General features: G+C 41.2%; 1 protein-coding gene across 1 annotated transcript in view; it reads left to right on the top strand.

Moving 5' to 3' along the window:
* The first annotated feature begins 10,436 nt into the window (after positions 1-10,436).
* Positions 10,437-24,538, top strand: part of LOC143878757 (uncharacterized) — a 43,683-nt gene continuing 29,581 nt past the window's right edge. The window contains exon 1 of the mRNA XM_077381018.1: positions 10,437-10,943. Within this exon, the coding sequence (XP_077237133.1) occupies positions 10,535-10,943 (409 nt within the window). The 5' untranslated portion in view covers positions 10,437-10,534. The remainder of the gene's footprint in view (positions 10,944-24,538) is intronic.

Below are 24,538 nucleotides of genomic sequence, written 5' to 3' on the forward strand. Positions count from 1 at the left end.
TCTTAGGATATACAGTCTAGCTACACTTAGATTATAGGAATCACCTGCATTTAGTTAGGGCATATAGGGTGTCCTAAAATCTACAATCCATTGGAATTTAAATAATCATACAAGAAGCTTTAAGAACTAGTCCGGTCTTTTAGATCGAGTCTAGGATAGAGGTCTAGATGTCTTAGGCATCATAGCTTAGAATAGGTGCGAAGAACTACGTTGCCTTGATTCTCGTGGAGGCGGGGATACGTAGGCTTCTTTGGATGAACATCAGATCATCTAAAGACTCGGGCCTAGGTATAGATTAGAGTTTTAGGGTTGTATGGTATCGAGTCATTTTCTTTGTTTTGCAGTGTTTTCTTACTTTATTGCGCAGACCTTATACTTTTTTGGTGTGTCATGCATGTGTTTGTTCATCAGAACTTAGACACCCATTAGGCATGTCACTTATAACCTAGCTATGCTTAGGTGATACATGTTTCTTTTATTTTATCTTGTGTGCCTTTGATTTCATCTCCGAGACATGCATGATTAGATAGACGTCTTCTCGGAGATATTCATTCCCATTTCATATGATTCCCCCCCAAAGCTCTTCAAAATTATTAAGTAAATGGCATAAGAGACCAGGTGTTTGCACTTGGGCGGATGAGGTGCTCTTTAGACCTTCCGAATTCGTAACCAGGCACGAACCTTATTTTATATCTCTGGTTATCCGTTGCAACAGAGCATAGTATGGGATCCAAGGCCCATTTGCCTTTTTCCTTGGATGGCGACTCTTCTTTGTTTAAGGTACGCCTCGAATCTGGGCTAGTCCCCGAATCGAGAGGTATCTCACCTTTTGTATCGCCACTCATGCTGTGAGGGGCACTTCTTTCGAGAGTTCCTTGGTAGAGCTCTCCATTCACGTGGATGATCCTGAGACTTAGTGTGGGGCCCGTTCCCCGCCTCTCTCTCGGATCGGGGTCCACACAATGATATGGTCAATTTAAACATATCCTATGAAGGAGAGTTCTAGAAAGTTTTCAAACTCTAGAACAAGATACTTATCATTGGAAATAATAAAATCACATGAGTTCATCCAAGATAAGTATAACGCCTATATGGATATGACACTAAGGCTCAAGCTAAGAGAACTTGTCATAAATGAGAAGCTATCTCAAAGTGAAAACACAAGACAAGCCCTAACTGCATCACAAATGAAGCAATGAGGCTCCAAATGGGTGCACTTATCATATGTGACGTTGTATACACATCAAATAACATATGATAAGATAGATGAACAGACATTTACATGTAAAACTCTCCCTTTGTTAAGGACTCATACATAGTATGAATCTAAAGGGCTGTCCAACACAAGCACCAAGGAATTTAGAGGTGAATGAATTACAATCAACCATTGGGCTACAAATGCATAATTGCTAGGAGTAATCAAGTAATACCAAAGGAAATGACAGCCTAGCAGACCATTCTCCCCTAATTATGTGCACACATACACACACACACACACACACACATATATAAGCAACACTTCAATGCACATATGGCTTTATCATGGTGAAGATGTTGGCTAGAAGCCAAAGGATGGTGAAGATGTTGGCTAGAAGCCAAAGGAATTACATGTTTTAATTAAAGAGATGAGTATGCACTCTCCAACTTACTAGGTAAGAGGACTAAGAGTACCAATTGAGTGATTTTTAACCTTAGGTTTACCATCTTTACCATGCAACCAATATCATACAAGGGGATAAAACTATAGATTATATAGATTATTAATTAAGCTCAAATCTATATAACTCAGACAAGAGAAAATTAGAATATGAAGGACTATGTCTGAGTGAGAGACATCCATGGCTCATGCAAGTGAGAGCATACCACTATGGGTAATCATGAGCAAGATATGACATTTTTAAAGCATTCATGGATGGTCTACCATGTTTGGACACAAGGAACATGACACATAAGATTCATGGTCCAAACATCTATGTTTTACATCCACAACCCACTTATACAAAGATAAGGCACTAAGCACAAAGTGCATAGGCCCATAGAAAACCAAAATGTGAGGGAAATAAGTGTTCCCATCACAATGTATTGAATGTCAACTACTATCATGGGTAAATGGCTAAATATGATATTAGATTCCTATGAGATTTTTAATTTTACTCAAATGAGTATCATATATTGAATCTAGACTCATTTTCACATTCCCTAAATAATATATTCTTATATGAACTTAAGGAATGATCCAAGGATTTTGAGAATAACAAATGATAATCACTTTGGACACATGCATTCTAAAATGAACTATCATGACTAGATAGTTTAATCTTAGTCATGAGAGGATATTCATTTTAGGCTTTTTGGAACACATCTACTTTAACCCATCAAGATTTCTTATGTATTTAATGATAATCATTAAGCACACAAGAATAGGTTTGAAGGACAACTAGGTGCAAAGAAATAAACATATTTATTCACCTAGGGCACAAGAGATGTCTAAGAATGGATTTGAGTGGATTTACTTAAACATAGCTATTAACTCATTAATTTTGCTAGAGATGACATCCCAACTAAGTTGAACGTTCTAACATCTAGCAGGTGCCAAAATTGTCCTAAAAAGAGTTTAAATATGGAAGAAATTGACTTAATAGATCAAATTGAACTCAAGGGCTAATTGGTGGTGGTTTCATGAGAGCACACATATGGTTTTCACAAAGAATTTTCTATTGTGAATTTTTGTTGTGGATGAATACTAAGTGCAAGAGGATTTATTATGCGATGTAAGCACTTAGACTGAACATACTAGAATAATATTCAATAAAGCACAAGAATATAGTCTGTAGAGATGTATTCTAGTTTTCTACATAGACTAAGAATGAGAATGATGTGATCATGAAGCTCTATGGGCAAAGATACATTATATTAACTCATGTATAAAGATATGTATCTAAGCTCAAAAATGAAATGATATGTCGTTTAAGCACAAGTAATCTAGATACAATGAATGCAACATGTAGTAAAGTATCTAGAGAAAAAAATACAAGATATAACAATTAAGCTCAACCCCTAAGAACAATATGTTCAATGAATGATTTGAATAGGGGACTTTGGAACCCAAATCACTTTGGTTCCATTCAAGTTTGTTTGTGAGAGTGTATCTTTTCTTATCCAAACAAACTTGTTAGATTTCACAAATTTAAGTTTTCACCTAGATTTGTGATGCCCAAATGTTGGTCAATATGAACAAGCATGATGATTGGTAGATGAGGAATCAATAGAGCTACAAGAATAAGTATGTGAACATGTATGTTTGTCTTTATCTTCGTGAGTCTTTGATTTTTCAGAGAGAGTTCTTTATTTACTAATTTTATCTCATTCAATTGATTTTCAAGGCAATCTATTTTATGAGATGAATTAGTTTTTAATTTTTCTTCATTTTCACAAACAAGTAAATATTTTTCATTTAAATCATTGTTTGTGTTTTCAAGGCTTTTATTTTCTATTTCAAAGGCATTGCATCTTTTAATTAAGTCATTATTTTTATTTATCAAAATTTTACTCAAATGACTTAATTTTTCATTTCTTTTCAAACTTTCATTTACTTCCGATTTTAAATTATCTATTTGTTTTTTCCAAATCGAAGATTGAATGTTTAAAAGAATTTTCACCTCTTTTTGTTCAAAATTTTTATCATTTGAAAAGAGACAAACATTATTCTCAAAAATATTTTCTAATGTGGTCCAAATATCTTTTGCATTGATGCATTTAGAGATTTTCTCAAAAATGTTTGGAGTTATACCACAACACAAAGTAATCATTACCTTTGAATTCAAGGAAAATAATTTTAAATCATTTTTAGTACTTTTCTTGAAATAGAAAATCCCCTTTCAATGACATCTAAGATGTCATAATCTATGAATTTGAGATAGGCAAGCATTTGCACTTTCCAAGCTTCATAATTCATTCCATCAAGAAATTGAGGAATTAGGGAGGATCGACCTCTCTCAAAATCCATTTGGATTGTTACGGATCTTTCTCTTGTAGATTTTAAATTTAAAAAATTCTTTAAGAGAATTAGCTCTGATACCAAATGAAATGTAGGTGTGACAATCCAAGAGGGGGGTGATTGGTCAATTAAAAATTTTAGGCTTAATTAGTTGGATTATTAGAAATTAATTTGTTAATTAAGCACTAGTTAATCTAACCCTTGTTAAAATAATCAATATAGTGAAATTTAGGCTTTAGATGTTACTTTAAGCCTATATATTCTAACCCTTATTTTAATAAAACATAAATACAAGAAAAGGGTAGAATTTACCAATCACCACAATGTGTAAAAGAAGGTAGAAAATATGCAAAGGAAAGGAGAAGAGCAAGCATCCACAAGGCACAAGATTTATAGTGGTTCGGTTTATCACAAGACCTATTCCACTCTTCGAAGTTTACCTCCTTGGGCACTTCACTAAAATAATGAGATTCTTCAATAGGGCGAATCTCCAAGCCGTACACCCAACTCCTCCAACTTCAAAGGGAACAAATCGTTTATGCACGAAGCCTTACCGAGGGATCACACCCTCTTACAATGATTCACCTTTGTTAACAAGCCGAATCGAAGACCATCGAATACAAATGAAGAAATAAAAAGAAAAGAACTCCCAATGTCTCTTGATAGGCGGATTACAACTTTGATAGCTCGCAAACTCTCCAAAGAAAAAAATATAGAAGCTTAATGGAGATCCTCTTGATAGAATGTAAAAATCAAGTTCAAAGAGGTTTAGCTTTTGATAGAAAAGTTTTAGGCTCAAGAAAAATGAGATCTGATCTTTCTAAAATGTTCAAAAGCTTGTTTAGATAGGTTTTAATGATGTATATATAGTATATTTGAAAATATGACCGTTTGGGGGTAAAACTGTAAAAAATAGGGTTGAAAAAGTCAACCTGGGAAAGCCCCAGCAGCTAGTTTGCCCGACCGTCGCGGTCGACCGAACCACCGTGGTCGCAAACCCTTATCGGGCGCACTTTTATATTTTCAAATTTCCTACCGTCGCAGTCGACTGGCCCCATGGCGGTTGCCCGGTGAGGGCTACTTGTTCGCTCAATATTTAGACTAAAAAACCTATCTTGGTCGATCGACCCACAACGGTCGCCTGCCCAAACCCATGACGGAATGGTTCTGATTCCACAGAACTATTTTCGCGGTCGACCGGCCCTCCTTTGTTCGGAGGATGCTGGAATTCCAGCCATCCTTCCACGGTCGATCGGGACACCCCGGTCGATCGGGACACCCCGGTCGACCGGCCCTATTGAAATTCCTTTTTAACATTTAAAATTCAGGGGCTTTGGGCCATGGTATTTGGGCTTTAGTCATAGGTTTTCAAACACATTTTTGAGTGTGTGTGTGTGTATGGTTTTCAAAGATATAAAAACTTAAGTTTGAAAACCTATTGAAAGTGTATTTTACAAAATATCAAGAGGACTCTAAATACATTCTAAAAATGATACCATTGAGTATTCTTGGAATGTATCGGCTCCCTTGCACTTTCTTGGACTTCTTCGGCTTGAGTGAGCATCTTCAACTTGATATGGCTCATGTGACTTCTCCTCCAATCTTCAATGCATGTTGAGTGGTACATGAGGTGTCACCATGGCATGTTCAACTCCAAGCTTCTTCTTGACATTGCTAGAAACTTGTGGAATCTTCTTCTTTGAGATTCTTGACTTGAACATCTTCAAATGATGATGTCTCCAATGTAGGTGCAAGCTCTTGGTCATCATGTATGCGGATCCACAAGCCATGTATTGAGATGAGTTGTGTAATGGCGATTATGACATAAAAATCCTGTATATAACACAACACCTCAAAGCAACACATTAGTTCATAAATGCTAATCAATTTAGTTTGCTAGCATCAAAACAATAAAGTAAGGTGAATGTTTGAACCCATGGAAACCCTTGGGCTTTCAGTACGTTTCAGTTTCGGTCCTTACCGAATTTTGGATTTCGGTAGAAATTTAAAATCATGTTTGCAAGTCTCTGGGATATTTTGGAGAGAATTGCCGGAATCCCCGATGATACCTCCTTTCAAAGGAAAGAGAGCCGTCCCTTGTGAGAGTGAAAGGGTTTTTTTTTATAGCAGCCGAAGGATCTCTTTTCCGGTTTTAGAATTTGGTAACTATGCTTCCTCAAATTGGATTCTCAATGCATGAGAGGAAAATTGCCGAAATTAAATAATCCAAAGGTGGGATGAAAATATTTAGGAAATCTTGGTCCTTTGGGGAGATTTCAATCTTGCCAAACTTTTGGGAGAAAGCCAATCTGTTTCATTTCCGAAAAAGTATTGGAATTTCAACTACGGAGAGAAGTTGCCGAAATTGATGATAGAGGCGGGGTAGATCACGATACCCTTCCCAAAGCAAACAAATGTCCAAAAATATGAGATTGCCGAATTTATTTTGCATGGAGAGCAAGGGACCATCCAAAATAGCCGGTGATGTTTTGACCAAACAAGCTTCAGCCCCTTTAATTTCAACTACCAATAGATTTAAGCTCCCTTAAGGTGAGTTGAGATGGAAGAAATCAACTCAAGAAATCTAAGAAAAAAGAGTCCCAAAACAACAACCCTCTAAAACTTAGAAAGAAAGTAAGGGAAAATTTTCCAAAATTTGTTGGAGCTACCCCAAAAAAATGGCCGTGACATGTGGGTTACCAAGTGCAGCTCACATTCTTCCCAAAAAAACATGGGGATGAGTGAAAGTCCTTTTCACGAACTCTGATTTCTTCTTTTGGACAGAATTGCCATTGTTGAGAGAGAGCAGCTTTCCCTTTTTTTATAAAAAAATTGACGACATATATCAATTTTCTAAAAATTGGGGGAGAGAGAGAGAGAATAGGCCAATAAGATTTGCAAAGTGGAAAAAGAGAAGGTTGCACAATTTCAAAGTCTTGAGATGAGGAAGGATGCTAATAATGAGAAGGTTGACGGGTTACACGTATAGCTTTCCCCGCAAAAAATATCTACACATATGGCTTTTCCTCAAAAAACCTACACGTATAGCTTTTCTGGGTATCTTGCAGATTTGCGCAGATCAACGGCTCATTGATCCCATGGAACATGGAATTTTATTAGAATTTCTTTTTATTATCAGGCACTGGTTAAGTTCGGACCAACATTGAATGAGATTTGCTAGGCAAACTCGCGAAACCACATTTTGTTAGGATTTTATGACTTTTATTGTGGCGTTTCAAGACAATTTAGTCATTAATCTAATTTATCTTCCGTTATACTCTTGTGTACATTGTGTGTATGATGGAATATGGAAAATCCCCTTAACCGGATAGGACCTATATTTCCACGGTGAGCGGGGTGTCAGGAATGTGTACTGACCCAGTTAGTGCCGGGGCAAGACCACAGAATACATCGTGCAGTGGTGATAGGACCATGGGATTTGCCGATGGAATATAGCCCTTGAGCGTGGTACTTGGAATGTTCCGCTAGGGTCTCTCTGAAGGGATCGGCTCCTAAAGACAGGTGGCCCTATGTGTTTGAGGAAACACATGGATCGTGTGTCAGTATGTCTCACACTGAAAAGTACTCATTCACAACATGTGTAAATACACGCATGTGCGAGGGATTGGAAAGTAATTCAACGAAATTGGGCTTATGTATGTTTTTCTAGAATACCTTGAATTACGTGCACTGATATGACATATTGTATGCATGGCACTTAACTAGAGAAGCCGTTGTGGTGAAATCTTTGGTATGGGACATAGGGCACTATATTGTATAGAGTGACGAAAGCCCATGCTGGGAGTCATTGCAACGTGCCAATTGAAGTTGAGGAATTAACTGTGGAATTTCCAGATTAAATTATATTTAATTTGAGTGTGTTTAGAGCGCTCAACAGATACACGAAAATTAAATATAATTACCCTTATGATACTTGATTCTTTGGTCAAGCCAAATTGAATTTTATTGGAATGTCCTTGATGAAAAATCAGCGACGTAATTTTTCCAAAATTATTTTGAAATAATTATGTTGTGAGAATTTATAAAACGATTAACAATTTGGCTTATCAAAATCGAGGAACGCTTTGAATTGAGGAAATCCAGAAATATACGGAATATTGGAAAAACGGAATTGTCCCTTTAATTTTACTCGATTCAAAGTAGGGGGTTTAATAAGTATAATTGATCAAGAAACTGTCTGAGGGTGTGCATACATGGCTTTGTGGTAATTACCGATGGATGATGGTTAAATCGGTAATTGTGGCACTTTTTAAGGGGAAGACCAATTTGCCCCTCACAAATTGGGAAATGCCAAACCTAACCTTAGACCAAGGGTTTTAGGGAACGTCTATAAAAGCCAGAAAGATCCCACTTCCTGGCACTTTTAATGAACACACAATTCTGGAATTTGGAATTGGAAAAGAGAGCACTATTGGACTCAAAAGTGAATAGGGAGTGGATCGATTTGGTCGACGATCCAAAACATCCAAATCCGCGATTGTAATATCCGCTGCACACGAACCGAGGTATTTTTTCTCGCCCGTTTTGTAATCTTTCTATGATTTAACACATTTCACCGCTCACTATTGCAGGAGAGAACAACCACTGAGGTTCACTTTTTGGCAGATTTTGTCTTATTCATTTAATTCATCTCGGGTGGCCGTTCTCTCCTCTAAAAGTATGCTGCAAAATATCTTTGCCTATCAATTCCTTAATAAATATATTATAAAAAGAGGAATGCTAAATTGAAGGATGTCCGCCCAAAAACCCAATTACAAGAGTGCCTCATTGGATCAAATGTGAGTGCTAGAATGGTAAATTTTAAGGATGTCCGCCCCTCATTGGATCAACTTTTATTGAAGGACTAGTGGGACACCCGTGTGATGCACGGGGGCGAGAAAAAAAGTATGATATAAGCAGAAGAATGAACTTAAGAAATTTCCCAAAAGACTTTAAAAATATATATACAACAATGTGAAATTTTTTTGGCGTGCCCGCTGATGATTCAATTATCTTACAAACCAAACATATTATCAATAGAATAATCATGACCATCCCACAAATAAGTTTCAATGCAAATTGCAGCTTTTACATTGTTTAGATGGTTTGGAAGTTGGAACATTCAATTTTGTACCTTTAGTCGTCGACTACATGGAAGAACACCTCTAACAACTTCTGTGTGTTTGCAAAGAGCTGATCGGAGAAGAAAAAGATTTCATGTCCTCCTCCGTGAAGTCTGAGATAGAATTAGGGAATAGTGCAAATTTGAGAAGTTGAATGGATGTAAGTTTTAGAGCTGGATTTAAAGTAGAGGTGCGTTTTTAGAAGCTACGTTATTTAGGTGATTGTGATGCATTCATAGATAGATATGAGAGAGATTTTTGCATCTATTTTCTTTGTAATAGAAATCGAGAAGGATTTTGTGTCTATTTTTTTTCCAAATCGTGAATCCTTTGAGGAAAGGAAACTAGGTATAGAAGGGATGCCACGTGGCACACCCACATCGTCCAGGATTCTGTTTTACATATATATTATATGATATGATGTCCGCTAGGGCTGCAACTTGGGTCGGGTTTTCCCTGACCCGCATCAATCCAACCCGAAAATAACACGGGTCGGGTTTTAAATTGGAAAACCCGACTCAATCTTCGGTAGGGCCGGGTTTAAAGAAAAAAAAAAACCTGAAACCCGAGCCGACTCATATGGTTGCACTGTGACTTTCTTAAATATCTCTTGAATAACATAGAAAATTGTTTTACAATATATCGGTACAATTGTTTTCATTGAGGTGATCATGTCTGTTCTGTGAAAATACAGTGTCCTTCTTAAAGTTATACACTTGATGACATAAATTAAAAATATTTGGTGTGAAGATTTGTTTTTTCCCCCACAATCTTTAAAATTAGTCACTATCCTACGCTAAAAAATGAAAACCAGACCAGACCCGACCAAAGAAACTATCTTGGGTAGGGTTGGGTTTAGGAATCTTGAGTTTTCTTGTAAAAAATTAGACTCGATCCGACCCGAGATAATTCTCGGGTAGGGTAGGGTTGCACCTTGTCTGCCCCTTCTCAACCTGCACCTTATTGGTGCATCTGAGTGAGATCCATTCCAACTCTACTGCATCTGAGTGAGATCCATTCCAACTCTACTGCTAGAATTGAACTCGTGCCGCCCTTGATATTGGATCCAACGACAGCAGCTTATTAAGTAAAGCTGTTGTTGGATCAAATATCAAAGGCCGCACATTGATTAGGCACTCGTGAAACTCACACACCCTTTGCGAGTGAGTTGAATCGGGGGTTTTCACGCCACACTTCCTCATCCGCAAACCAAACAAACCCAACCGCAAGGCTAACCCTAAATAAGCAGTACTAGAGAGAAAGAGAGGCTTGGTTCCATCGCACGTGCCTTCATCACGTGGCGTAGGGCTTAAAGCAGGGTCTAATCCCCTTCTCAACCTGCGCTTCTGTTGCAAGAAATGCTCCATCCTACCTCCAATTATCCCACCAAAACCCTAACCTTCCTTATCTCACCATGAAAACCCTAAATTCAAGAACCCTCCTTCTCCATTTCTCTTCCTCTCGTTCTCCAACTCCCCGCTTTTTCCCCATTCTCTTATTCCATTCCAACACCACCGACGAAATCCAAAAGAAAAGAGCAGGATTCTCTTCCTCTCCCCATTCTCCTTCTTCTCCTTCATGGCGCCACCATGATGAAGATAGTCGGAATGTAAAAGTCTCTGTTTGGTGGGATATCGAGAACTGTTCAGTCCCCATTGGCGTCAATGTATACAGGGTCGCACACCACATTACTTCTGCACTCAGAGCTAATGGCATTAAGGGTCCTGTTACGATCACTGCTTTTGGAGACGTCTCGCAGATCTCGCGGTCGAATCAGGAGGCACTCTCTTCCACTGGAATCTGCCTTACTCACGTCCCTCATGGTTAATAATAATTCTTGCACTTCCATTACATTTCTGCATTTTTCTCTATTTTTCTTCAATGGGTGCTTTTTTCTATCCTTTATATTATCTGCTGATGATATAAAGCAACTAGCCTCTTTAACAATGATTTGTATTTTTTAGATTCAATGAGGCCCTATTTGGATTGCAGGAATTTTCTGGAAAAGTTTGAAAACGAAATTTTTTTCTGAAATTTCATGATTTTCCATTGCTTGATTGCATATGAAAAAATGTAACTTGAACTGCCGTTAGTACAACTTTTATTTACAGGGGATCTTAATTTATAATGATATCCCTAAAATTTGCCATTTGCCTTTAAATTGTGGAAACAAACAAAAAAATATCATAGGAATAATATTTTCCTCAAGAAATATTTTTCTTGCAATCCAAACGGGGCCTAAAAGGAGATGCAAAATATGATATTGGTCATGTGAAAGTTCCTCAAAACATGAGTAATGTTCAGGACTATGCAACTTTGACTCAACCTTCTGAACATCGTGTGAACCAAAGGGTATGAAAATATCCGCATAAAATACAGAGAACATAATACAAGTAGTAAACTGCAAGTCCACTGACCGTTATGTAGGAACCTAATAGTAATATGAATTGATATCCTCTGATGTATGCAATGTAAATTAATTGATGTTTTCATTAAAGAAGAGAAACTCATTTTGTAAGGCGGATTGAGGTACGTGTTTGAACCCGCTCTCCTTAAGAAAAAATCACCTCCCCACTGTAGTGCACGCTGTCCTTAAGAACGTTGCAAGATTGTTTTGAAGATCTTATGATTAATGATTGTAATCAGATATTTTGGATTTTGATCTGAACCTGTGATTGAATCTTAATTTGTATGAATCTTGTGATTTTTGATTGAATCTTTATCCTAATTAAGTTTTGTATTAAAGAAAAGGCTACTGATATTAGCACTACCGTGTTTTAATAATTGCACAAACTCAACTTCTGTATTATTTTTTAATTGGCTTTTGAGAGCTTTTTGGGAACTCTTATAACCTTTTGATGGTTGTTAAAATAATAAAAGACAAGATGAGTAAGTACAATTATCAAAACATGGTAGTGCCAATGTTAGTAGCCAAAAGAATATAGAACTTCTTTCAAAAGATCCCATTTGCCTTCTTCCTTAAAAGAAACCTTCGAAAACCCTCTTGAGAGAAGGAAGAAGACAGAGAAGGAGGAAGGGTTCAAATGAATCAAACCAATTTCAATTATTCAAGAACAGTGCATGTGCTTGAGGGCATTGCTTACATTGAGGAGGAGAGGACTATAACGAGGACAACATGGATGACTCACTAGTTTTTTTTTTTTTAATGATTGCCAATTTTATTGAAAAAAAAGCAAGAGCGAGATGGTCAAGATACAGAGACATAGAGAGCACAAAAAAGAAAAAGTACAAAGGATAAGACAGAAGGGTTACGGAGGAAGGAAATCAAAGAAAGCCAATGAATCTTTCAATACTCCTTCTCTAGCAAGCCTATCGACCACCTCATTTTCCGAACGACGGACATGCTTCAACTCAAACGAGAAGGGCCTTATCCAATCAAACATTTCATCAAAGAACCTATCAAATCTCCAAGGGTGAGTTAGGGACTCCTTTAGCCAACTAATAACATTCATAGAGTCCCCTTGCAAGATCACATTATCCATTCTATTCAAGGACAAAAGGTTTAGCCCCCTTATGAGCCGCATGAACCTTGGCCTCCGTAGCATTTGCCACCCCAATGGGGCCCGAAAAGGCCCAAACTACTTCCCCTTGGTCATTCCATAGACCCCTCCAATGCCCGTCGGACCCGGATTACCCTAGCTCGAACCATCAAAGTTTAACTTGAAGTTATTAGGAGGCGGCAGATCCCACTTTTGTGAAACTTTTTGCTTCTTTTCTACACTCCAATAAACTTCTTTCCATCCCTTCCATAAGTCATAAGCGGACACAAATGAAAAGGACGGGAGGGATCTCACCCAAGAAATAGTAAAAGCGGTCACTTTGATGAATAAGAATGAAGGACCTCTGGAGTGACCTTTAAATATTTTCGCATTTCTTTCCTTTCAAAGAACCCAATTTTTTTTTTTTTTTTTTGAAAATTAACGATTTTATTGCAGGAAGAGACAAATACAGGTAGGGACAAGTGGTCATATTTCAACAAGAGAACCCGTATACAAGACATCAAACGTTGGTGGAGAAAGGAAGCAAAGCCCCTTATGAATCAGGGCAATGAGTGATAGCAACCGGTCGTGAGACTCCCTCCTCTGCCAGACCCTCCGCTGTTGAATTAGTAGATCGTCGCCTATGAGTAATTCGAGGACGGATTATTCACACCAAATCCTAGGTTTCGTCAAGGATGTCGAACAGACGCCACAGTCCTCCGTTGTGATTTGATGCCCAAGCAATGACGTTGGACGAATCCCCTTCCACAACTAGTGGTCCCATATTATTCGCTACGTACCATTTGAGGCCAAAGAGTCCCCTTGCCTCAGCTTCATTCGCATCATAGAATCCGATTGGCCCCGAATATGACATAATCGTGCTTCCCGTAGACTCGCGAACGACTCCTTCGAACCCTGCACTTCCTTGATTTCCAATCGAGCTGTCGTCAAAATTGAGTTTCAACCACCCTTCCTCAGAGGGAGTACATATCGGTTCAATGCTAATTCTTTCCTTCTTTTCATTCGGTATCGATTTCTAATTGCTAAAAGCCGTGGTGGTGGGGTATGGTAGCTTGCTCTTAGCTTTCGCCCATACAATAATATCCAGTTTAGTATCCAACACCAAATGATTCCAGTGTCTGGACTTGTTGTCGAAGATCCCGCTGTTTCGCTCCCTCCAAATATTCCAAACGATGGCATAGAGTAGTGACGCCCACAGAGATTGACCCAAACAACCGTGATATGCACCTCCCCAATTCAGCAAGACTTCAAATATTCCCCCTTGAGCGACCACGCCATTCCGAAGAATCTGAACATAGCACTCCAAATGCTATGGGAAAAATGACAGTGTAGAAAGAGATGGTCTAGGGTCTCTTCCGCCTCACAGCATAGGACGCACCGGCTTGCTAGATTGAAGGATCGCTTCTTGAGGCGCTCGCATGTGTTAATGCAACGGTATCCTACCGTCCATACAAAGGCCATTATTCTTGGAGGGATCGGTTGTTGCCATATGCTAACTCACCTTGATGTTGCTCCTTCAGTTCTGCTTAGCTTAAGAAAAAAGGACCTGACTAAGAAACCCTTTGTGTTTCTGGCATCGACACACATCGGTCTTCTACATGTTCCGATAGATAACATTTTGCCAAAAGGTCTAATAGCATGGTGAACTGTGTGATCTCATCATCCTTCAGGTGCCGCCTCATTTTGATATCCCAAATAAAATTCTCAGCTCCCGTTCCCCTAACAAAATTATCAGTGACCACAGTGACCACAGCATATGAGGTCGATCCCCAAGCCACAGATCTTTCCAGAATATGACATTATCTCCCCTACTCACCCGGAAACGGATTAGCTGCAGGAACCATGCATGAACCGAGTTAATTGATTTCCATACCCCAGAACCCTTCCCACGAGGCAGATCCCTAGACATCCAATCTCCCCATCCTCTGCCGTACTTTCCGCCAATGATGCATCTCCATAATGCATCCCTTTCAGTTCCAAATCACTATAACCATTTTCCCAAAAGAGAGATATTGCCCTTTTTGATCTTTCCTATGCCGAGGCCCCCTTTCTTTCTTGACTTGCATACTTTACCCCATCTTAGCAGGTTTCTATCTTTTTTCCCCTCATTCGAACCTTCCCATAAGAAATCCCTTTGTAAGAGTTCGATACGCTTACCAACCTCAGAGGGAATTTTGAAGAGTGACATGTAGTATACAGGCATAATTGATAGTGCCGCTTCGATTAAAGTTATCCTCCTCCCAAAAGATAAGTATTCCTTTTTCCATGAGGCTAATTTCTTTTGTATACGTTCTATATCTTTATCAGAAAACAATGATGGTAAAAAATGATTTTTCTTTTTCCGCGTTAACCGCATTCTGGGCCGTGTCTGCATCGAGTCGACAAGAATTTTTCTTAGCCGCGTTCCGCATCACGTCCTCATTTTTAAACACTTGTTAGAGGAATGGGCTCCTTAGGAACAAAGCCGGCTGAGGTTCCTATGGATTCCAACGTGAAACTTTATCTAGATCACGGGGAGTTGTTGGAGGACCCTGGAAGGTATATGAGACTGGTTGGTAAGCTAATTTACTTGATTGTGACTCGTCCCAACATATCTTATGCAATCGGAGTGGTTAGTCAGTTAATGAGTTCACCTCGTACTTCAAACTGGGGAGAAGTCCTACAAATAATTAAATACTTGAAAAATGCTCCTAGAAAGGGCTTTATTTTCAGGAAGCATAATCATATGATATTAGAAGGGTTCATGGATGCCTATTGGGCAGGATCTCTAGTACATAGGAGATCGACTACTGGTTATGGCACTTTAGTCAGAGGAAATATGTTGTCTTGGCGGAGTAAAAAGCAAGAGGTGGTAGCCAGGTCGAGTGTAGAGACAGAGCATAGAGCCATGGCCCATACATGTGGGGAGTTGACCTGGTTGAGGTCTCTACTGTCGCAAATCGGTTTTCCTTCTTCATCCCCAGCATCACTCTATTGTGACAACAGGGCAACACTTCATATCGCTTCCATTCCAGTATTCCATGAGAGGATGAAGCATATCAAAGTAGATTGTGACTTTGTTCTTGACAAAGAGGAGAGATTAGCACCGTCTTAACTAGGATTGTAGATCAGTTGGCAGAGGTATTTACCAAATCATTGGGAAAGTCTAGATTAAGAGATATTTTAAACAAGCTGGGGTTGTATGACATGTACACTCCAGCTTGAAGGGGAGTGTTAGAGTGTTATTTCGGTCTTTACATGTAACCATGGTACACACATATATATATATATGGGGAAATGTTTTCTGCACGATACCTCAGATAAGTTATCTGAGCAAGAGCTCAAAAAAACATATGGGCCCACATTGTTTGGATGATCCAAAGCATCCATTTGGATAGTCCAAAGATAGATAGAGTGTGCACAAAAAATTTGGTCCATAGGATTTTCCTAACCCTTCGATTTGTGGAGGTTAAAGTGGATGGGTATAAACCTCCACAAATCTGTCCATTTTTAACCTCCAAAAATTGAAGGGTTAGGATGATCCTATGGAGTTGATTTTTTTGGGCACACCCTATCTATGCAAGGGCCTATCAAATGAATGCTTTGGATCATCCAAACAATGTGGGCCCACATGATTTTTTGAGCTCTTGCTCAGATAACTTATCTGAGGTATCGCTCAGAAAACGTTTCCCCATATATATATATATATATATGTGAGAGGTAGGTCTCATTGCAGACTCCCACTTTCTCCCTCACTTCTCTTCTCTTCTCTTCTTCTTCCTCCTTAGAGGTTAGATTCTATTGAACTATATATATATATATCTAGGGAGATGATAAATTTGCATCCCCTGTGGATGATTCGCACCCCTTATAACATGATTTGTGGCACACTTTTAACCCTTTTTGATGTCAAATCACATTATACGCGGTGTGAATCATCCTACAAGGGGTGCGAATTTATCATCACCCTATATGTGTGTGTGTGTATATATATGGACTTAAATCATATAAAATGCATCAAAGACGAGAATCAAAGATTGTTAGTAAAAGAAAACGAGGTTAAAGAGAGGTTGAGAAGTTACTTCGATAAGTTGTTTAATGGAGAACCTGTAGCGAATTTGGGAGAACTTGATAACGCTTTTGGTGATACAAATCGGAGGTTTGTTCTTAGAATCCGAACATCAGAGGTAAGAGTAGTTATGAAAGAGATGAAATTAGGTTAGGCTAGGGGGCCAGACGATATTCCTATTGAGACTTGGAGATGCTTGGGTGATGTGGGTTTGGGTTGGTTAACTAGATTATTTAACAATATTTTGAAGACTAAGAAGATGCCTGATGAGTTGAGGAAGAGTACATTAGTACCTATTTATAAGAATAAAGGGGATATTCAAAGTTGCACTAATTACTGGGGAATTAATTTAATGAGTCTCACCATGAAGCTTTGTGAGAAGGTAATTGAGCATAGACTAAGAAAAGAGACTAAGGTGTCAGATAATCAGTTTGGCTTCATGCTCGGACAATGGACTATGGAAGCTAACTTCTTGATTAGGCGGTTAATGGAGAGATTTAGAGAAAATAAAAAGGACCTTCATATGGTTTTCATTGATTTAGAGAAAGCGCATGATCGGGTTCCCAGGAGTGTTATGTGGTGGGTCCTTGAAAGGAAAAAAGTGCGTACTAAATATGTTGACATGATTAAAGATATGTACGATAGAACAATAACTAGTGTCAGAACCACGGATGGCACGTTTAGTGAGTTTCCAATTATAATAGGACTGCACCATGGATCAGCTCTCTAAGCCCTTATCTTTTTATGCTAGTTATGGATGAGCTTACATATGGTATCCAGGATGAGATGCCATGGTGTAAGTTATTTGCAGATGACATAGTATCAATCGACGAAACCAAAGAAGGAGTAAATGCTAGGTTAGAGCTATGGAGGACTACTTTGGAATCCAAAGGTTTTAGACTAAGTAGGACTAAGACAGAGTATATGGAGTGAAACTTTAGTAATGTAAGGAGGCAGGACGAGGATGTAGAAAATATGACTGGACAGGAGGTACCTAAGAGGGATATCTTTTGCTATCTTGGTTCAATTCTACATAAGGAGAGATTGAAGAGGATGTTAACCATAGAATAAGAGCAGGTTGGTTGAAGTGAAAGCTTGCCTCAGGAGTTCTGTGCGACCGTAACATCCCTACCAAGTTGAAGAAAAGTTTTACAAGACAACTGTGTGGCCAGCCATGCTGTACGGCTCAGAATGTTGGGCCACCAAGAAGCAGCATGTGCATAAGATGAGTGTAGTGGAGATGCGAATGCTTAGATGGATGTGCGGCTACACACGGTTAGATAGAATTAAAAATGAAGACATTCGTAAAAAGGTGGGGGTGGCACCAATTGGGGAGAATATGAGAGAGCACCACTTAAGATGGTTTGGACATATCCAACGTTGGCCTTTGGATGCTCCAGTGAGAAGAGGCGACTCGTGCCAAGTTGATGGAGTAAAAAGTGGTAGGGGCAGACCGAAAACAACTTGGGTAGAAACAGTGAGGAAAGACTTGATAGCTAGGAACATAACAACAGAGAATATGACCTTGGATAGGATAGAATGGAAGAAAATGATCCACGTAGACGAACCCAACTAGAGCTAGGATTAGAGCCGGGTAGATTCCTTTCACCTTCTTCATGAAAACTTTCTAAAGGATTCATTTAGCCGACCCCAACTAGTTTGGGACAAAGGCTTTGTTGAGTTGAGTTGATATATATATATATATATATATATATATATATATATATATATATATATATATATATAGTAAAAAACCCCGTGCGATGCACGGGCCGACAAAGAATTGTACGGACCACATCATAGGTTGATCCAAACTGTCCATGTGATGGAACACAATATAAATAGGTTGTGCCCCAAAAATCATTTCCATAGGCTGATCCTAGCCCTCCAATCTATAGAGGTTTCCATAATTCCTCTTAAATCAGATGGTTAAGATCACCCTATAGATTTTTTATTAAAAATTCATAAAGGAGAGGGGTAAGATTGAAATTATGTGGCTTTAATGGGTGCCTTTGTTAAAAAGCATAAAGGAGGGGATAGGATTGAAAATGTGGGTTGAATGGGTGCCTTTATTAAAAAAAAGTCAAAAAAAGTGATGTGTAATTCTCATAGAATTTTCAAAAAATTCTCTTCTTTTCTCTTTTGCTATATATATATATATATATATATATATATATATATCGGAAAAGTGATTTTTTGGGCACACCCTATCTATGTCAGGGCCCATCAAATGAATGCTTTGGATCACCTAAACAATGTGGGCCCCCACTGATTTTTGCCCGACTGTGTAGATAAGCATGGGCACACCCTATCTATGTCAGGGCCCATCAAATGAATGCTTTGGATCACCCAAACAGTGTGGGCCCCCACTGTTTTTTTCCCGACCGAGTAGATAAGCTTATCTACTCACAATCACCTTTCTCTCTCTCTCTCTATATATATATATATATATATATATATATTCTCTTTCATATAAAGCTCGAGATTCAAGGGTTCTAGTAAGTTTTGGGACTGACGAACTGGTCGTTCGCATATGTCACTGATAGCTAAGCTATTGGGCTTGCTCTCTGATGACGCCCAAAATCTGACTGCACGAACTAACTTCGCAGAACCTATAATCCTGTGCTCACAGAAAAAGCGTCAGCGGGCCCGGAGTTGTGGCTCCGGACGGCCACTTCGACACTCAAGTTAGAGACGGGCAATCACAGACAATTGACGGGGAATGGGAGAGAGCTAAGTCAAGTTACCAGACCCGAGAAGAAGAGAGGGTGAGTTGGATCCTCTTGCTTGAGTGCATAGTCCCCTTTTTATAGGGGTGGAGATCCACGATCTTGGAGATATCAATCGTACCTTTGATTTCGCCCACGTGGGACGTGATGGTGGGAGAATAAGATCGTGGAGACATCAATCATATCCTTGATTCAATCCACGTGGAGCTTGATAGCTGGCGAATAAACACGTGGAGATACGATTTCCGATGATTATGGGCGAAGATCGGGGATGGTGATTTAGGCGGGATGTTTTGAATTCGAAAGTTTCGAAAGTTGCGCCTTACGCGTACCGGCCGTCTGGATTTCCCGTTTGGGTGCGAGATCTCCGCGATTGTGTTTGGTTTCCTTGGTAGCTCGGTACCGTTCAAGGGAGAAGTATCAAGGAGGTCCAATCAAGGTTCATTACCGAGTGTTGCTGCGGGGATTGTGTCGATCCAGTTGAGTAATGGATAAGGGGTTTCAGGTTCGGTGCCGGATATACCGATTTTACCCTTAACATACTGCCCCCCTACTTTCTTGTCCCTTGGTAAGGGTCAAGGAAGTAGTTAAATTTTCAAGTGGTGGGCCGGTGCCGACCTTCTGGAGGTGATGGAGTCGAAGCGTCGTTCTAGGGAATCGGCGGGCGGATTCAATGTCACGTTATTTAATAGGCGCGTTATCTATTTTTTGGGAAACGGCGAAAACATTTAATTCTCGCCTATTTTCCACATTTTTTTTCAGAAAACGGGTCGGGCTATTATTTCTCGCTTTATGGGAGATTTCGAAGTTCGGCCGGGGCATTAAATCCCGCTCGATTTTTTCGCCGGGTGACCCTTATAAAATGGGGGGTGAGGGGGAGAGGTATCCGTCATCTCTTACTTTTTCTTTTCTCCCTCTCTTCCGCTTTTCTGTTTGAAAATGTCTCAAGAGGCTGCCGGTGATGATCAACTAGGGGCGATGGCCCCGGCGGTGGAAGTGGAGTTGCTTTCGGATGGAGATGGAGAAAATCCTCCCGTCGCTAGGGAACCGGTGGCCCGCAGAACAAGAAGGTCACAAAGGTTGAAAGGATCGCCGGCGGTGGAGCCTAGTCCGCCGAAAATGGTAACTCCGGTGGCGGTGGCTTCCTCATCGGCTGGAGTTGAGGGGGTGAGTCACGGCCCCCAAAATAAGAAGAAGCGGAAGGCGGAGACCCCAGAACGTTCGGGTTCCCCTGCTCCCAAGGATTTCCTTGCTCCTGGCGACGTTCTCCACTTCGTCGCCAATTATAAGTGGTCCCTGAAGCATACCATGGAGAGAGGACACGGGGTGGCGGATCAACTTCTCCAGCAAGGCTTGGAGGTTCTCCGGCTGAGGGCCAAAGTCGAAAAGTTGGAGATGGAGAACGAGGCCCTGAGGGTGATGCTGCAAGGAGTGACCGAAGGTGGCACGAGGGCCGGCTCCGCGTCGCCCGATCTCGAGCCTCATCCGGATGCGAAGTCGCCTGAGGAGGACTTTGAAGAAGATCCGGAGGAAGATCCGGGCGAATGATGGGACCTTCGGCCACGACCTTGGCACAGTCGGTTTTGAAGCCTCCTTCCGGGGCAAAGAAGATCGTGCCAAGTGGGTGCCGTGGCGATGCTGAGGTCCAACGTCCGGTAGCGCCTGGCGGTTCACCAGACTTATGATACTGAAGCTCCGGGCGTCGACTCTTCTCAATTCCCTCCTGTCTTTTTAGCTAGCCGTAGTTTAGCACGGTCCCGAATATATTTTCTTTTTCTTGTATCTGGCCTAGAATCCCACCTTTTGTAAAGGTTCCGTCACTTGTGAATAAAAGGATTTTTGTCATATTCTGTCTTCTTGCATTGTTTGCATTCAATGCCGCAACTTGTAGATAAACTGTGAATTTAGTATTAATGACGGTCAGAATCGAACATCGCGACCTACGCATCATCATGCGAAGGAATGTCGTTTTAGTTGGAGTTACGCTCATGACACAAAGGAGAACGTTCGGACCCGGGCGTATTCTAACCTCGTCGTAGACGTAACGTAGTTTGAGTGTATTGTATGACTTTATCAAGAGATACTCGGTACCGGAGGAGTGTTTGTCGATTCCTTCTGAGGGGTATTTCGAGGAGACACGCGTAACGGTCTTGGCTTTTTGGGAAACAGTGGTTTGGCGCTTCGAACAATGATAACGAAACAGCGCATTAATGACTTTGGTAACTGTGCGAGTGTTATGGGGTGCCACGTGTCGCATAACGTCAGAGTGACGTGACTTTTGAGTTTTCCCGCGCGTGGACCTATGAAAGCCCGCCCATTTTTCTTTTTTCTACCATTTTCTCCTTTTCTCTCTTTTCATCCATTGCTCCGGCGAGATCCTTTCTCCGGTGGTTCGCTTCCCTTTTTCCGTTAGAATCTTTCATTTAGCTTCGTTCTTTTGCGTTAACCGGAGATTTGGAGGGCGCTAACTTCCTTCTCGGCTTGATTTCCCCTTTCTTTCAAGGTTCTGGCTCGTCTTCTCCGGCGAGTTTCACGGTTTCCTTCCTCCAATCTCATCGGTGCGTTTCTCACCCCAAACTTTTCATTTCGTTTCTTTAGAGTAATAATGTCGGAGAACACAGACTCCCAAAATCAGTCGATTGAGCCCGTGGGGATGGAGGGAACATCCCCTTCTCCCCAGGTCTCGTCGGAGACGGAAGTGGAGCGGAGACGGAAGTGGAGAGCATATTGGGGCAACCGTCGGAGATAGAGGCGAGGAGCGCTTTGGGGCGGCTGTCGGAGGTGAGGCCTACAACTAAAGGTTGGTGGTGGCACGACGGTCGCACGGAGCGGAGGATCATTGAAGAGGATAGTGCCACGGCCAAGAAAGGAGGTGGGTCCGATTCTTCCAGTCGAACCTCCAGGTGCGGCGGAGCCGATACCGAGTGACGCACCAGTAATTGCCGCTTTAAGAGAGGATAGGAGCAATTCACGGTCGGCACCGATGGACGTCCAGGCTAGAGTTGTGGCTTAGGAATCTGTGAAATTTCATAAGCCTCGGTTGCCCCATGGCGTAGCATATCATCCTGAAGTAGCCATGGGTTCGATAGGTATCCTTCAACCTTCGGACCTGATCATCTGCGGGAGAAGTATCACATTCCGGACGGTTATGAGGTCCGGCTTCCCAGCCTTGATGAACGGGCGTGTAGTAGTAGTAGTGTGAAGGGAGAGACGACCTTCTATAAGGAGGTTATTGAAGCGGGAGTCCGCTTCCCTCTCCACCCAATTTTGATAGACTTTTTTGATTTTTTCGGTTTGGCACCGTCCCAGATTTTTCCAAATGGGTGGAGGAGGGGTCTTCTGACGTACATAGTGAAAAGTTAAAGGGTGAGGGCCCCACTATCATTGGATGTTATCAGGAAGTGTTTCCTTATAAAGATGAAAGGGGACTGGGTAGACGTGTCCCAGCGGCGGACGCTGAGGATCATGGGCGGAGCTCCCTCTTCCATTAAACGGTGGAAGAATGAGTTCTTTTTTATAAAACCGCCTCAAATAGCAGATGGCGATTCCCCTTTGATTGGAGAAAGCCCAATGGGGAGAAAATGGGGTTGCAGTTTTCTCTAGGGACTTTGAGTTAGTTAATTTTCAACGATGTTGTGGGTAGGGGTGTGGACGTAGGGAAGGAGAGGTTCAACGTTCGGGATTTCAAATCCGAACATGTATTGGTGAAGTTTAGTTTGAGCAATGTCGTGTTAGACTCGGAGGACGAGGCTCGGAGCGAGGGGGAGGAATACGGAACAAGTGCTGACGAGAGTCAGTTAGGTGATTATCTTTTCCGATCTTCCTTTTCGTATTTCTGCTTGCTTCCCTTCTATTGTGTTGTGACTGGTTTCCTAGTTTTATCGCAGAAATGGCGGCACAAGGTTCATGCGCTTATATTTCTGCCTCGGCAATGGAGGAGGCGAGGAGATTGAAGGCTGAGGAAGTGGCTTGGCAAAAACAAGACAAAGCCATGAAGCGCCATGCAGCTAAGGCCGGCAAAGGGTCGGCTCTGGCCGTGGGGACTACGGGTGCCACATCTCCGGAGAAATCCGTGCACAGCAAGCGGCAGGCGGAAATGCCGGAGAAGAGTCCCAGTAAGAAGGGTAAGTCGACTGAAGAGGGGGGTAAGGGTAAAGGCCAAGTTGAGAGCCAGGAATATTTGCCCGTCGAGGGTTGCGAGGGAACCCATGCTTATTTCAAGCCGGGGGCTCTCCCGAGGGATCAGGCGACCCAACATGGGTCTTATTTTGATCCCAACTGGAAGGTAGGTATTGAAGATTCCGCCTTTCGCAACCCGAGGGTGGCTGTAGAAATTGCGATGACGAGTGTTCTATCGAGAGACTTGGCGGATTTGGAGAGAAGTCGCACTCCGCCTTAGGCCGGGACATGGTTGCTGTAGCAAAGAAGGTGCATATTTTATTTTTACTTTTCCGGATATCCTTCGGTTCCTGCAACCATTTACCTTTTCTCTTTTTGCCTGTAGTTGTCGGATATTTTGCTCCCATGCCTTGTGGCGCATGGAAAAGTACCACTCTCTTTATGCTCATGCCTCCAAGGAGATGAAGAATCAAGTGGAGGCTCGTGCGAATGACCAGAAGGTGTTCGAGGATTCCCTGGTGAACGTTCGGGCGAATGCCGAGGCTGAGCTCCAAAAGGTAAAAAACGAACTTGTCCGTGAAAGGAGATTCGTGCTGAACTGGAGAAGGCACGGGACAAGGCCACTGAGCGAGAGGAGGAGGTTCGATCCCGGGCGATCTCCGAATTCCGCCAATCTCAGGAGTATCAAACGGATATGGTGCTCCACGTTTTGGAGTTTGAGGCGAAAGGTTTCGTTGAATGTCGAAGCCAGATTAAGGCCATAGATTCTACTTTTCCCATCGAAAGACTGGAGGGACCGCCAGGGACTGAGCTTTCCGAGGGAGAGGATTTCGAGGCGACCGAAGTCAATGAGGCAAATCTGGCGGTTGCGTCTCCTGGAATAGAATCATCGGTCCCTGGCATTGTGGCACCTTCTACCGAGGAAGTTTTGGAGAAGGAAACTCAGGGACAGGTCCCTTGAAATTTTATCTTTGCCTTTTATAATCTGGTTCTGTAAAAAC

The sequence above is a fragment of the Tasmannia lanceolata genome, unplaced genomic scaffold, assembly GCF_043159265.1.
Source record: "Tasmannia lanceolata isolate RefF3 unplaced genomic scaffold, GAP_Taslan_0.1 ptg000002l, whole genome shotgun sequence".
NCBI lineage: Eukaryota > Viridiplantae > Streptophyta > Magnoliopsida > Canellales > Winteraceae > Tasmannia > Tasmannia lanceolata.